At 39.1% G+C, this 14,737-nt stretch overlaps 5 protein-coding genes and 1 non-coding gene across 6 annotated transcripts; all 6 read right to left on the reverse strand.

The window, feature by feature from the left end:
* Positions 1-1,621: 1,621 nt before the first annotated feature.
* Positions 1,622-1,695, reverse strand: Trnai-aau. Its single transcript has one exon. It is a non-coding gene; the product is annotated as a tRNA-Ile (tRNA).
* A 1,697-nt stretch (positions 1,696-3,392) lies between these two features.
* On the reverse strand, positions 3,393-3,965 carry LOC6530892 (thioredoxin, mitochondrial). The gene is made up of 2 exons (XM_002091708.4): positions 3,792-3,965; positions 3,393-3,734 (listed from the first exon to the last, which is right to left on the reverse strand). The coding sequence occupies exons 1-2, from the start codon at positions 3,962-3,964 to the stop codon at positions 3,470-3,472; spliced, it is 438 nt and encodes a 145-aa protein (XP_002091744.1). The 5' UTR covers position 3,965; the 3' UTR covers positions 3,393-3,469.
* LOC6530893 lies at positions 3,948-4,763 on the reverse strand. The gene is made up of 2 exons (XM_002091709.4): positions 4,666-4,763; positions 3,948-4,611 (listed from the first exon to the last, which is right to left on the reverse strand). The coding sequence occupies exons 1-2, from the start codon at positions 4,723-4,725 to the stop codon at positions 4,294-4,296; spliced, it is 378 nt and encodes a 125-aa protein (XP_002091745.1). The 5' UTR covers positions 4,726-4,763; the 3' UTR covers positions 3,948-4,293.
* A 246-nt stretch (positions 4,764-5,009) lies between these two features.
* Positions 5,010-5,494, reverse strand: LOC26535038. Its single transcript, XM_015197377.2, has 2 exons — positions 5,397-5,494; positions 5,010-5,335 (listed from the first exon to the last, which is right to left on the reverse strand). Exons 1-2 carry the CDS (start codon positions 5,460-5,462, stop codon positions 5,054-5,056), a joined length of 348 nt encoding a protein of 115 aa, XP_015052863.1. The 5' UTR covers positions 5,463-5,494; the 3' UTR covers positions 5,010-5,053.
* Positions 5,495-5,619: 125 nt separating this feature from the next.
* On the reverse strand, positions 5,620-6,215 carry LOC6530894 (general odorant-binding protein 56d). The gene is made up of 2 exons (XM_002091710.3): positions 6,098-6,215; positions 5,620-6,041 (listed from the first exon to the last, which is right to left on the reverse strand). The coding sequence occupies exons 1-2, from the start codon at positions 6,152-6,154 to the stop codon at positions 5,700-5,702; spliced, it is 399 nt and encodes a 132-aa protein (XP_002091746.1). The 5' UTR covers positions 6,155-6,215; the 3' UTR covers positions 5,620-5,699.
* A 6,787-nt stretch (positions 6,216-13,002) lies between these two features.
* LOC26535089 lies at positions 13,003-13,786 on the reverse strand. Its single transcript, XM_015197382.3, has 4 exons — positions 13,600-13,786; positions 13,445-13,536; positions 13,257-13,389; positions 13,003-13,198 (listed from the first exon to the last, which is right to left on the reverse strand). The coding sequence occupies exons 1-4, from the start codon at positions 13,685-13,687 to the stop codon at positions 13,131-13,133; spliced, it is 381 nt and encodes a 126-aa protein (XP_015052868.1). The 5' UTR covers positions 13,688-13,786; the 3' UTR covers positions 13,003-13,130.
* Between the last annotated feature and the right edge of the window lie 951 nt (positions 13,787-14,737).

Genomic DNA, 14,737 nt, shown 5'->3' on the forward strand with positions numbered 1-14,737 from the left:
GTTTTCGTTGGGTGACATGCTTGATGTACGCTTTTGGTTTTCCCCACGAAGATGTTGCAATGACATTGAATATTGATGAAAATAAATCGAATTTCCGTCAGCCTGGCATCCGGCGTACTCGATAGACGGTAAAAGCAAATGCAAAAAAAAAAAAACTGGACACATTTCCGCCTGGACGTAGAGTCCCCGGCTTTTCTATTGAGACAGCAAAAGGGTTCCGCCTGAATTGAGCTCAACGCAGTCAGTTGGCGAGTGTTAAAATCCCACGTTGTCAGTGTTTTGGGGGGTATTTGTGGTTTCCCCGAGTTCCGGTTCTTAGCAATTAAAGGGGCGTCATTGAAAAATAAATGGTAAACTATTTTAGACTTAGAAAAGATGTATATGAATGTATACTAAAAAACTTTTTATTTAAAATTAAAACATTGCTTAACAGGAAATACGTATTTCTTACTTCACGTAAAAAAAGGGTTCGTTAAAGCTCAGTAAAAACCGTAGAATCATATAAACTTGCATTTTTTATTTACGTATGCATTGAACAAACATTTCCTCAAATAAAAACGGTGCACAAGGTGGGCGTGCTTTTTATTGCCTGATCGGTGGCCAACCCACAATTAAGCCCCCAGTTAACACTTGATTTGTATTTAAAAATTATTGACCAATCCATGGGTACTGATTAAGTTTGTGTTTGTGCTTGTCAAACGACGGACGACTGCTGTTTGTGGGAGGGGCACCGATTGATTTTTGCCGCCACAAGGCAACGGTGGGCAACGGAAATTGCATAAACTCCGAAAGTGATGCGGATGAATGGTGAGGCGGAGAGAGAGATGGAGAGTGCGGCACATATGAAAATCCAATTTTCCAGTGATTGATCAGGACGACGAGGGGCAGGCAGTGAAAAGCTGCACGCCACACACGTGAAGTGGGTAAAGTTTGTTTGCCGGGCGTATACGCAAAAATAATGTAATTAAAGCAATGTTTGCATAATAAAAATGAATATTTGTTGCAGTTTGTGTCGCCATTTCCACGCACTGCGAAAACCATGGGGAAAAGTGTCCAGCGGGGTAATGCATTTAGCTGGCCCATTCTACAAGTGTTTACCTAGGCAGCAAGGACCATGGTCCTTTGCTCGCTTTATGCGGGCTGTCAAAATCAGACAGTGTGCACACATGCACCCACACCTCGCCGACATCCCGGAGATTTTATGTCCTGTTGTCCACGCTGAAGAGCATCCTTTCGCCATCCCCTCTCGAATCTCAACTGTGTTTGTCCAAGTTTCGTTTCACCAAATTATGCTCGACCATATGAGGGATTTATATCCGCACGAGGACTCAACTGGACTGCATACCACTCGACTCGACTCGATTCGACTCTCTCCAGTCTGCTGGCTGTCTGCTGTATTTATGCAAATATTGAAATAAGTCTTAATTGAATACAAATACTCAATTACATTGCGGCAAATCTATTTTGTGGGTCCGACAGTTCGGCACAAACAAACCTTAATGCGTACTCTACACAGACAACTCTTTTACTGAACGATTTTAATTGTAGTATGTGTTTTCGTTCGGATACTGAAATATATATTAAATAAAATAAAATAAAAACACAAAATATAAAAAAGTTATGGCCCATGAGGGGATCGAACCCGCGACCTTCGCGTTATTAGCACGACGCTCTAACCAACTGAGCTAATGGGCCTTGGTGACGATGGCACTTTTCGTAATGAATTTACAAAGCGAGGTTCTTTGTACAGATGTTTATTTAAAGATCAGTTTGTGTGTGAGTGTTTTCTATATACTGATAACACTTTTGTTATACAGAGGTGGTCAAAAGTATTTGGGTAATAATGCTATTAAAAGCTTTTGATTGTAAAGCCTATAGAATCGTATGTATCTGATTTTCCCCAAGAAGACAGTTTATTTCGCCATTATAAGTAACTTACAGACTAACTAACAGACAGTTTTTTTTTTTTTAATTCCTTGCTACTCCTCTCGGAAATTTAGGGCTTCTACGAGAGCCTTCCATCTAACTCTGTTTTGTGCTGTCTGTTTAGCATTTTCCCATGTGGTGTTTATTTGGGCAAGTTCTTGTTGAGCGGTTCTTCTCCATGTTCCTCTTGGCCTTCCTACCCTGCTTTTTTGGGGGTTCCAGTCCAGTGCCATCTAGGTGCTACTAGGGTTTATCCTGAGAGCGTGCCCTATTCACATCCATTCTTCTTCCTTATTTGGGTGTGTATCGGGGGCTTGATCGTAACGCATGTCTCACTTCCGTATGTGCGGGGTGCGGGGTGTATATAATTAATTACGTATAATTAAAATTAAACCAAAACAAGTTGGGAATTATTTGAATATAATGGAATGTAGTGGATATACGTTTTAAATTATAGAAAAATGTATTGTCCAATGCATGACACCAAGAATAAATGAAAACTATCTCCAAAATGTAGTTTAGTTAGCGGGGTGCAGAGTGGGCGTGGCAAAAAGCTTTGCGGTGCGGGGTGCGGGTTCTGGGGTTCTGGGTGCGGAGTAACAGTATTTTGATCAGAACATTCAAAATATATCTCCAAATATGGAATGTCATACCACGTTGAGTTCGTAACTAAATTTTATTTTTTCACATTTTTTGCAATTTTTTATGGTGATTTTGGATTTTTGCCGAAAATCGATTTTCTGTGTTTTTGCATTTATATATATGTATCAGTATTTTGATCGGAACATTCAAAATATATCTCCAAATATGGAATGTCATACTTCGTTGAGTTCGTAATTAAATTTTCATTCGAACTGAGTTTTCAGACAGTGGAAGGGATTAATTGTGTTACTTTTGGGCTCCTGAGGGAGCTAAATGCTGCTCGACACCACATGCATCATCGCAAGCAGCACATTTGTGACACTTCATTAAAAAGCAACATTACCAAAATCAATTAGAGACATTCCCCCATGCATTCGCATCGCCTAGACAGCAGGGATATACACGACAAAAGTACACACAGGCACACGGAGGAGAGCGAGTAAGCTTGTTGTTTTTGGCAAACAAATATACAAACAATTGATATACGTTTTGTATTTGTTCCTGCCAGTACGCTTCTCCTCCCATCACCGATCCGCAAATTGTTTGAACACGAGACGAGACTTTGTTTGCATTTTGAATTGCCGCCACTGGGCGTCCCTGAGCAGAAGCTATTTGAACAGTAGTACACTGAGCGCAATTCACCAGGGTATTTGAGAGTGAAAACTGAAATAGCTTTCACATATTTCCAGAAGTTTTATTTTGTTTATAATCAATTTAAAAATAACGCTGATGGAATATAACTATAATTCGCATAGTTGCGATGGTTTTCTTTTATGTGCACACACCTAAAGAACTTGTTAAATCGAAAATTAATTAAAAACGTGTTGCTGAGTACGTGGTTTAATAAAACTGAATGCAAGCCTACAAAGAACGTGTTATCACTCCCTAGATACATGCTGATCTAGTTCTCCGTATCCTCAGGTGGCGGTTGTGGCACCGCCTTATGGAGCCACTTACGTAGGTATTCGCTGGTCTGAAGGCCTACCATTCGATTTACCACCTTGCCGTTGCTGATGACCACCAGCGAGGGAACGGACCCCACATTGTAGTCCAAGGCCAGTTCCCCGTGCTCATCAATATCGACCCGGGCCAATCTCACTCGACCTTCCTGCTCGGACACAACGTTCTCCAGTCGAGGGGCCAGGGCCTTGCAGGGACAGCACCAGCTGATCAGAAAGGCTTAGCAATTCACATAGTTCCATTTAACTGAAAGGTAAGCTCACCTGGCATGAAAGTCCACAACCACCGGCCGATCGCTGTTGATCACACGTTGCTCGAAGTCCTTTCTTGTCTCCACATCGAAAATCGGTTGCTTGCCAGTACTGGTCATTCCGCGATTGGCCTTCATCAAATTTATTAGGCGCTGGGCACGGAATAACCTTCTGTAGCTGGACATAGTTAATCTTACGGATAACTTCAAATTTAGCCAAGATATATGACAATAAAATTTTGATCCAAAAATTGTTGGGACTACAGTGTGATGACGACTCGAGCCTTTTTTCTAATGAAAAATGTAAGGTATTCTTCTATTTGGCATACAGTTCCATAATTTCAAAGGCTGCTTGATAAAATAATTTTTGTTTTATTTAATTAATTTTATTTGAGCTATACTTATTAATTTTGTTTAACTTTTGAATTCGCTACAGTTAATTGGTTGTCAAAATAGCAGGTACCTAATATTCAAGGCTGAACATTAGAGCGTTCTTTTATGCTGTTCTTAGTAGTCTAATGCTGGGTAATGGACTGGTAGCACTTAATGATTTTGTACCCCAATTCACATTTTCCAGAAGTCTTGATAGAATGACACTTTTCCTCGGCCTTTTTCAATTCCGCTACATCAGTAATGCCATACTGTTTTACAAGCTCTTTCCTCGATTGGACCGAAGTGATTGCATCATTGGCAATAACACCTTTCACTTCCAGTAAGCAATGATAGAAACACTTGCTTTGAAGTGAGCTATCTTCAGCATCTAACTTGCTATCTTCCGTAAATGTATACCCAAGCTGCCGTGTCATGCAGCCTTTTAATTTTTCATAAGATCGCTAAAACGTAAGCATTTTAAAGAAAGGTATTTAAACATTTTGTCGTTTACATACCATGGAAAATGTTTGCAACCAGATGGCACAGGAGACAGTGAGCAACAGGAATACCTTCATACTGCTATTTTATATGGAAGAACACAATTTCGTTTTTTACCTGGGTTTTATATGTCGCAAATTATCCATGCTTATCTACACATTATCCTCACCTCGAAAAACTTACCAAATCATATTACCAACAGTTTCGGTTTCTAACTATTATTACTATTATTAGGGTATTATTACCCTACTGATATTTAATCTTGCTCAGCTAAAAAAACCGACTGGCATAATACCATACAATATATTTAATTTTTTGTACTTCATATTTTTACTTTTAAGATAAAGTGAATATTCGATGATTATTCAATAGGGAACTATAGTTTACTTTTCTAAGAACCAGAAATTATACAAATTTTTGAAAGTAGCACTCAATTTGTTTAAAGCCCTCCTCGCATTCATCGTCTCTTGTGATCGTGTTACAGGAATCTAGTCCGTATTCATTTTTTAATTCACCAAGAACGAATTGTATCCCAGGTGATATTTGAAAATAGCAGCTTAAAGCGCACATTGTTTTGTACTCTACATTAGTCCTCTTCATCAAATATTCCGAAATACCATCGACTGACACATTTTCCCGCTTTGCACAATCAGTAAGGAATTCATTTTCTATCATCTCCAGTTCGGTCTGCCAATATCAATTTAGTAAATAAGTAAATGAGGTTGTAGTACGAAAAACATACACTTACCATGGAAGATGACAGAGCAAGACTGCTTGCTAAAAACAGAAACACCAAAGCAAGGGACCCTTTCATTTTGTGATTTTAAAATTGAAATACTGAAGATATGCTTTAAATAGATTTTACTGACTGTCTATGTGCACGCCTATTAACAATTTCAAGCTTTTCTCAAAATTGATTGCACACCTATTTAGGAAACCCGATCAGTTTTTGTTCAAAAAAGTGCTAAACATTATTTTGCAGCTCAAAATGGGTTTATTTTATTTGATAATTTTCAATGTCTGGGCTCGGTTAACAATTTACTTTCTTTTCTTAGATTTGGGCGCGGTTTTCGTAGTAGCACTTGTACAGCTGATAGCCGGTATCGCACTTGTCGGTTCCCTTGATCGAGTCGCACTTGGCCTGCACCTCCTTGACCTTGGCTTCGCCGGCGATGGGACTCAGTTTGGCCAAAACCACATCAGGTTTAATCTGACCATTGGCCAGCAGGCCGCTCTGCTCCAGGAAACAGTTGGCGAAGCACTTTACCTTCGGATCGGTGTCCGCAAAGTTTCCGGATCGCAGGGCAATAGCTTGCTCCTTGGTGATTCCCTCCTGCTTGGCGCAAGCCTTAGCCCGCTGCTTAATCTCAGCTTTTTGGGAATCAGTTAGCTCCTGTTAATAGAAAGAAGTCTTTATAAGCCTCCTGGATATTCGAACAAACGACTTACCGCGGCAGATGCCAAACACAGAACTGCGAAGGCGGCAAACACAATCAATACTTTCATGATGCTGATCGTAAGTTGTTTAGAATCTCTTAGAATCGAAACTGTTGACTAAATGTCTCGGCTAGTCAGCATTTATACGATTTGAGATAATGGACTTTGCCCCTGAAGTTGGCTAGTGCTTCCCTTTCAACAAACTTGGCTTCGCTGAAAAACACATTAGCTATGCTGACTTGCGGGTTATTTCTTGGTATCAGGTTTTTACAGCTTTCAGCTTTCATTTCGGCTAGATTGGGGTTAAGGTGGCTTTAAAGTCTAATTATAGTTAGCGAAACTGCCCTAGTTACAAGGGAGGTTCAGGATCTTTTAATATTTGGGCGATGAAAGTTCTTAGATACGTTTACATAACTCCGAGGTTCAAACTACAGCCCGCAATCTGATTGTCATATAAATCTTACCTACGAATGCTGACTTGCATTATATTCCCCATACTTATTTATTAGTAAACTTGATTCATGTAAAGCATAGAAGTATCCCACGGCTTGAGGTTTATACTGTATATCTTCTTAGCTGTCTCTCAGCCAAGATTGATTTTCTGAAGGCTGTGCACTTTATTAATAACTTTCGTTGAGCTTTAAACTGTCCTAAGTCATCAGGGATTTCTTCACCCAAGCTCTTAGCTATGACCCACCACACATTTGGGTCACACTAGATTCCAAAATACTGATAACATTCACTCGATGGCCAGGCCACATATTTACTTGGGCCAAATGAATGATGACCCGCCCAGCCTCAGTTTGTTGTCTAAACATTTTTATGATTCAGGGTTAGAGATAGGATTCTTCTTCGCTGCCTGTGTCTTTACATAATCCCCACTGCTTACACAGGCATCAAGGCGTTTTAGCAATTAGTTTCTGTTTCTGCGAGCATTCAATGTGAAGATAAGTAGCCCCAAGTTTTCATACTCCCGATTGGGGTTTTGTGGGGCTTTGATGGATGATTGACAAGCAAGTGACAAGATGGCGCACGTGTGAGTGGGTCGAGAATGTGAGGTTGATGCTGAAAATGGGTTAATGGTTATGCAAGAAAAACGTTCTGCATGTCATCAGTTAATCACCACGGCTATGTATAAAAACAGAAGCCCTAAGCTTCAGTTATTAATGTAAACCAAGCGCCAGCTAATTATAATATTCATCCTCGCAATTCGGCCAATGCCAACTTTCTTGTTACCATAAACACAATCACATAAGCGACGCTCCTCAAACACTTCATTAGTGTCGAAATAGGTGGCAAAACAAGTGTAAAAGAGGAGGAATATCGTTTCGAGAAACAAAAGCAACTTCTCTCTTCTAGTGTGTGTGTTATCGTTTCTAATTTGTTTCAAATTAAATGAGTTTTAAACATTTTTCCACCCAAATACAATCATAAAGCGTAAAATATACTGAATGAGTGAGGCATGTGTGGATGTGTTTTTCGGATGGGTGGACGAAAGGATCTGGCTGTTGTCGCTGTTTTTTTGGGTGGGTGGGTACGGGGGTACGGTGGTACGGGGTCCTCCTGCAAATGTAATTAAAAAACTTTTAAACCGCATCAACATAAATGTATGGCGCTTGAAATTCAGTGCATTTGACAATTTTCGGTTGGCAAAAAGTTGACATTTTGTCCTCCTGTGTGTTGTGGGCAAAAAAGAGCCGCCAAAACATGTCAGACTCGCCCCCATCATACAACCTATATAGCGTTAGCGTTGGCCATTTGTATTTGAGTTAAATGAAAAGCTTTAAAAGTTATTAGCGTTCATAAATAAATGTCTGCGGAAGGCATTTATTGATGACGGCCTGTATCCATTTTATGCGTTAATCATTTTTACGAGCCACTCTTCTCGGCAATTTCATTTATTTTAATTGAACCCCATGCCTACCTTTTTTTTGGGAGCCATTAAGAATCGAAAGACTGTCCATTTAATTGCATTTAAATCGCCTGCCAAACACCTTAATGGTCTATTAGGTCTTGCCCAGAACCCAACATATTTCTCCAAAAAGGTTTAGTTTGGCAATATGTTCAGGTAATGTCATCCCAAACATTCCAAGTGATAACGTTAAATGGCTTTGCCATAAATTCAACACTTCAAATTACTTCTTAGTGTGCAAATTTAATGATTTCGATGTTGATGAGTCAGAATGATCAGATCGCAACGCAATAATTGTTCGTTGGTTTATATTTATGATTCTGTTATCGTGTTTTACCCTAAAAAGAAACTTTTCCAATGCAAGCCCCCAGGCCCCATAATTTTCCATTAGCTTTATTATATACTCATTTGGGGCAATGTCTTATATCATTGTTATTAGTAAATCTTATGCCCCACTTTATTGCCATGATATGTGGGAGGACTCGAAACAGAATCATCAGTGCGACAATTCCTTGGGGATTTCTCGCCTCTGGGGGCAAGTTCGTTGAACTCTCCCCAAAATGTTTGGGGATAGTTTTTAGGGGTAAGAATAAAACATTCGGAAACATTGGGAACATCTAAGGGTGGTTCTCATCTTTGGATAACCATTTAAGATTACTTTTACGCTGGTATTTATAGCTCCAATTGCTAGATTCTATAGCGTTTCAAAGTTTTCCATTTATATTGCTGAATTTTAGCCAATCTTTCGTTTCTCAGATAGACTGAACATAAATGAATGATAATTACCATGTCAATTTGCAAGTTCATTGCTATCTGGTTTTCTAAATCTAATAATATCAATGTAGAATGCTTGTTTGCTCGTTGTCTTAACAATGTTTTGACTGGAAGTGCATTAATCATGCATTAAGTGCTTAAATTTAATGGGAGCTGTTGAAGTTGTTCACAAAAAACACCTGAACAAAATGCTGTGCTCACCGAAGTCAGTTGCAAATGAAAGTTTTGCACAGTCATTTCACGGAAAGAGCTCTTTTTAATTAAATTAATGGCTGGCTGATGTATTTGCATATGGAAGTGCACGTGAGGAGAACTTTGTGCACGTGGGCAAATAATCAACTCTTTTGTTGCACTTCCAAATTTGGTAGACTCGCTCACGGCCAAGCTTTTTGGAATACTGGGTGGGTGGTGCCTGCTGTTTCCCACTAATTATTTTAACAGCATGCTAGTGGTATCCGTTATCTGACTGCCAAAATATTTTCCTCTCCCCCCCAAAGAAATCCAGCCAGCCACCCACCTTGACAGGCAAGTTCCGGAAAAGAAAGCTCAGTTTCCTTGGCATTTTCAGTTCGTAATCCGCATAGCTTATCACAAATTCCGGACATAACTCAAAACAGAAACGCTGCCCAACCAGTTGGGTAGCAAATTAATGGCTCGATGCGCATTGTTTTCGCCCATCTGCCCCAAAGGCGTTGCAACACTTTCTGATTGCATTAGATGCTTACAATAATTTTCGGGGCGGCTCCGCTCGGAATGGGAACGTAAATGGAATATTTTATGCAATTTATTTTGATCAATTTGCACGTCGCAATGTCAGTTTCCTCTTAGGGCGCCTAAATATTCTCCGGATATTCCGAATGCAATCGTGCGTGCCATGGAATGGAAATTTCGCAAGAGAAGCCACAGGCTCCAGTCGCTTATTCGTATATTTTTCGGCCAACGAAAATTAAAAACAATTATTGTGCGAAACATTTCATTGCTTAGTTTTCAGTTGGCAGAATATGCAAAATGTTGTTGGCGAAATACGTGTTCTAAATTCTTGTATATTTTCAACTGCTTTATAAGAATATTTATAAAATATAGTAAACATAATTCCTTTCTTTTTTCTATACTTTTTCCATTTTACTTATAAAACTCATTAAAAGAAGAAACTAAAAATTTAAATGGAAAAGGGACCAACCATGCGTGGGATAAGTTTTTTTCAACTTTGTCTTTTGGCGCCAGCGGAATGTGTGTATTAAACCCATTTGCAGCCCACCTCATTACACACTAAAAAAAGCAATCGAGCATCAAATTACAAAGAAAATAAAATGCAAATAGGTTTTTCCTTTACATTCAGGTTCTTCCTTTTTTGTACCACGGAACAGAGTCTCCTTTTTTTCCCCATCAAGTTTATCCCTCGGACGGAGTTCCAATTTCATGCAGCTGACCACGGACCCTGTAATTGTAATTGCCGGGCTGGATTGGAGTGGATTAAACAATTTCCACATTTAACATGGCGCCCGTCTTTAACCTTTGCCACAATAAATTTTTCAGGGCTTTTCCTCCGCTGCTTTTCGGTATCCAGGCTCCCCCCTCCCCCGGTTTGGAGCTTAATTTTGGTGCCAACGATAAGAATTTTTAGCGACGCTGTCATTTGGGGGCTTTGGCTTTTACGAGGCGGCACAAAGGACGCATGTCCTTGTTGTGCGTCTAATTAGATGCTTTGCCTAATTAGTTGGTTTTATGTGCGACTCTTTATGCTCCCGGATTACCTTTTTCGGTTGCAGTTTCGCCAAGTTAAGGTGTCTTTCTTTTGCGCCTTCTCTGGGGATAAGCCGAGTCGTCGATATGTGGCATAAAGATTACACAGAGGTGCGAGGTACCAAGCTGAGAATGTTATAAACTTAAACGTTTATTAAAAATTCCAAGCGCACAGCAAAATATCCACAGCATCATGACAATAATGCGAACGAAAGCAGCGCGTTTGCAGCTGATTTTCGCAGCTTGAGATTTTCCATTTTTCCCATCATCGGGCGTCGGTGCTTCGACGGCTTCCCCCCTCTTGGGTTTTTCAATTTCTTACACAACGAGCACTGCATTCCTTCACCTGGCCCGTCTTTGATGCGTTATATGACAGGGAGGATAGGAGGATAGGAGGATAGGAGGAAGGTTCGAAGGTCTCGAGAAGCAGCAGCAACAGTTCGGTCGGAGTTCCATATGAACTCCGCTTCGCAGCAGCCACTGACTGGCCCCTCAACCGAATTGAACTTGTCACAAAAGAATTCATTTTGCAGAGCTCGGAATTTTCCGGCAGTTTCGTAAAGGGGGCGACGGGTTTCGGAAAATGTGCGTTGAAAAGCTTTGCAAGCTTTGCTTGACTGTTGGCCCGTCCCTAGACTTTCCCCTTCTTTTGTGTTTCGCACTTTGTCCCAAATCCCACGCTCCATCGGTTCTGGGTACTGGGTTCTGGGTTCGTTAACTGGAATTCAATAAATATTACTAAAACACTCGCATACGCATTCGCAATCGCCTTTTTCTTTGCGTTTTTATTCGGATGTCGAAGGAAGACAAGAGCGGATTCCAAGAAGGGGAAAAATAAATGCCAGCACAGACATTTTCACATCATTTCCCCCACTTGTGATCCATTTTTAGGGCCTCCACTCGTATTCCCGCAAGGCCAAGTACATTTTGGCTTATTTTATGACGCGTTTTGTTACCAAAACGAAAATTTTTGGTAATACCAAGACATTTAATTGCCTAATTGTTTTGTTTTTGGCATTTTATTGCAGACGGGGCTTGTTTTTATGGAGCAAAACCCAGCACGCCACTTTTTTTATGACTTAATTACTTAAATGCGTTTTATTTTGCATGCGGCCATAATCGTAAACAAATTATAGAAGTGGAAATTATGATATCTCTTCCACTTTTAATGCGTGCCTTGGGTAAAATAATTATCCATTGGATTCTTTGCTATAGCATACATTTTACTCACATTATTTGTAGCACTAAATCTACAGCAATTAAAAATGAGACATTTTGAAACGTAATCCCAACGTAAATAGTTTAAAACCCAACCAGCTTTAGAAAATAGGCCATCATATTTGCACAAGTTTTTAGCTTACGTTTCATCTTTTCATCAGCAAATAGTATTCCATGTTTTGCTGGTGCCCTCGTGGTCTCATTATAATTTAAATTAACTGAATTTGCTTTATTTGATTTACCTGGCTTAGTGTTTCACTGCCTTTGTGGTCCATTGAGGATGTTCTGCTCCAGTGGTGGAGAAGCCAAGGGCGCCTGGAAAGGGTCTTTCTGTATTTATTAGCCACGTTGGGGTTTGACCCCCAAAAGGGTGCCTATCTTATACCATCTGGTGGTGGGTGGCTCTGGTTTCCTTTCGGCCATCTCTTTTTATTTTCTGAAATTAATGCGGCAAACACTAATTAATTGCGCAGGTGTTGCAGCTGTTCCGTGGCTCTTGTTGTTGTTTCCGGTGTTGTTATTGCATGGGATAAGCCTAATTGAATTTCTGTAGCTTTTTGCTAGGCTTGCGAAATGAAATCGGTAGTGAGAGGTCCTATCTCGCCATTGGTTATAATTAATTACACAGCTGCCTTTGTAGGCTACTGGTTGCATTTATTATCTTTAAATTATTGATCCTTATCAGATATTTGGTATAGTGGAACAACTGCCACAGTTGAATTTGTATTATCAACTCTTTGTAAGTACTGAGTTAGAAAAAGTGGGAAGGAGAGAGCTTAATCCTCCAATAAGGATTTTGTGGTATGTTTCCAGGGTTTCCTCTGTGAAAAATATATAGTTTAGAGTTCATCCTTTTAAATTTATGTATTGAAAACTTTATTTACCGGCAGACTCTAATCCAATTATAATTGGGGCTGCAATTATTAGGATGATGGCATCAAGAACGAGATCTGTTCGAGGTTTAAGACACATTTTGTTTTTTTTATCAGTTTAGAATTAATTAAATATTGAACGAAATTTTTCGTTAAACTCTACAGAAAACTCAAGAAACTCACGATTCGTAAAAATGTTGAAACTTATCAAAAACGAAACACCAAAAACATATATATCATTTTTTATGATTTTATTTCTTTTCTCACTCGATTGTGTTCAATCTCGAGCCTATCAGCCGAAGAACCGCCCAGACTTAAATTATCAGAAAGAAAAGCGCGAAAATTAACTTTTTCGCCCTCAAAGAAACGCCAAATTCATATCAAAAAAAGGCAGTTTGTTTTATCAATGCAAAGAAAAATTTATATGGCTTTTAAAATGGTTTCGATTAGGACACAGACAATTTTTCAAATTAAATTAAAAAGCATTGGAGTATTTCATTCAAAGTCGCCCCATACTTGGTTCCATTTAATCTCTTGAACTTTTTAATTCTAATGCATGCCTTCCTGCATCGAAACACGCATACAATAAAAAGACTACAAGAGATCAAGATTAAATAGTTACACTTTCTATTTTAAAAGTGGAGTGGCTCACCAGGAAAACATACACCGTAAATTATGTATTCGTACTTCCATCCCGTGGTCCACTCGATCACATTTATGGTAAAAAGTAGAACAGCTACCAAAAGCATTATAGCCATCCCAGCATACAGAGGAAAGAGTTTTTTCTAAAAATCAAAAATGAACAAAATAAAATAATTAAGATACGTATCATGCATATACCGAGAATACTCCAATCAGCAATAAGATTGCAGCTAAAACTGCAAAACTTAATCCTCCAATAAGGATTTTGTGGTATGTTTCCAGGGTTTCCTCTGTGAAAAATATATAGTTTAGAGTTCATCCTTTTAAATTTATGTATTGAAAACTTTTTTTACCGGTAGACTCTAATCCAATTGCAATTGGGGCTGCAATTATTAGGATGATGGCATCAAGAACGAGTTCTGTACGAGGTTTAAGACACATTTTGTTTTTTATCAGTTTAGAATTAGATAAATTTTGAACGAAATTTTTCGTTAAACTCAACAGAAAACTCAAGAAACTTATGATTCGTAAAAATGTTGAATCTTATCAAAAGTAAAAGGGTTACTAGATTCGTTGAAAAGTATGTAACAGTAAATATCAAAACTTTTTTCAAAATTGTGGGCATGGCAGTTTTGGGCGGTATGTGGGCGTTAGAGTGGGCGTGGCAACATGAATCGACAAACTTGCGCTGCGTCTATGTCTCTGGAGTCTGTGTGCTTAGTCTCAACTTTCTAGCTTTTGTAGTTCCTGAGATCTCGACGTTCATACGGACAGACAGACGGACAGACGGACAGACGGACATGGCCAAATCGACTCGGCTATTGATCCTGATCAAGAATATATATACTTTATATGGTCGGAAAAGCTTCCTTCTGCCTGTTACATACTTTTCAACGAATCAAGTATTTACTCTACTACATTTACTCTACAAGTAACGGGTATAAAAATATGCGATTATAAACTTTAACCTAATGCATAATCTGTTGTTTTAAATTATGTTATTTAGAATGATTTATAAAAACTAGAAACAATCCTCTACAGCATTAAATTGGAACTTTAGCAACTCAAATGAGCGGTAACCATAATCAAATTCACGCTTTGCACTCATTTAATTGTTTTTCTTTTTAATTTCCCATAGCTAATAAATTGACTTTTATGACTGGTCATGAGAAGCTCGTAAAATTTGCATATGACTCCTCGCCGAGCTTTTGCCTTTAAGTCGAGGTCCTTCAACGGTTGACGGCATTATTATTTTGTCAACGTAATGTTGTCGTCAAATAGTTTTTCGCGTGACATTTGCATTTCAGTTCAGTTCAGCTTAGTTGAGTTGAGTTGAGCCCTCGGGTCCGATGACATTTCATTAGCCGTTACCAGTTCCTCGGGCACACATACTTAATAACGTGTGCCATTGTTTTTCATTGTCGTTTTATGTGCTGTTTATATTTTTATGGCATGCCATATAGTATTTAATATTTATATTATATATGAGTC

The sequence above is a fragment of the Drosophila yakuba genome, chromosome 2R, assembly GCF_016746365.2.
Source record: "Drosophila yakuba strain Tai18E2 chromosome 2R, Prin_Dyak_Tai18E2_2.1, whole genome shotgun sequence".
Classification (NCBI taxonomy): Eukaryota; Metazoa; Arthropoda; class Insecta; order Diptera; family Drosophilidae; genus Drosophila; species Drosophila yakuba.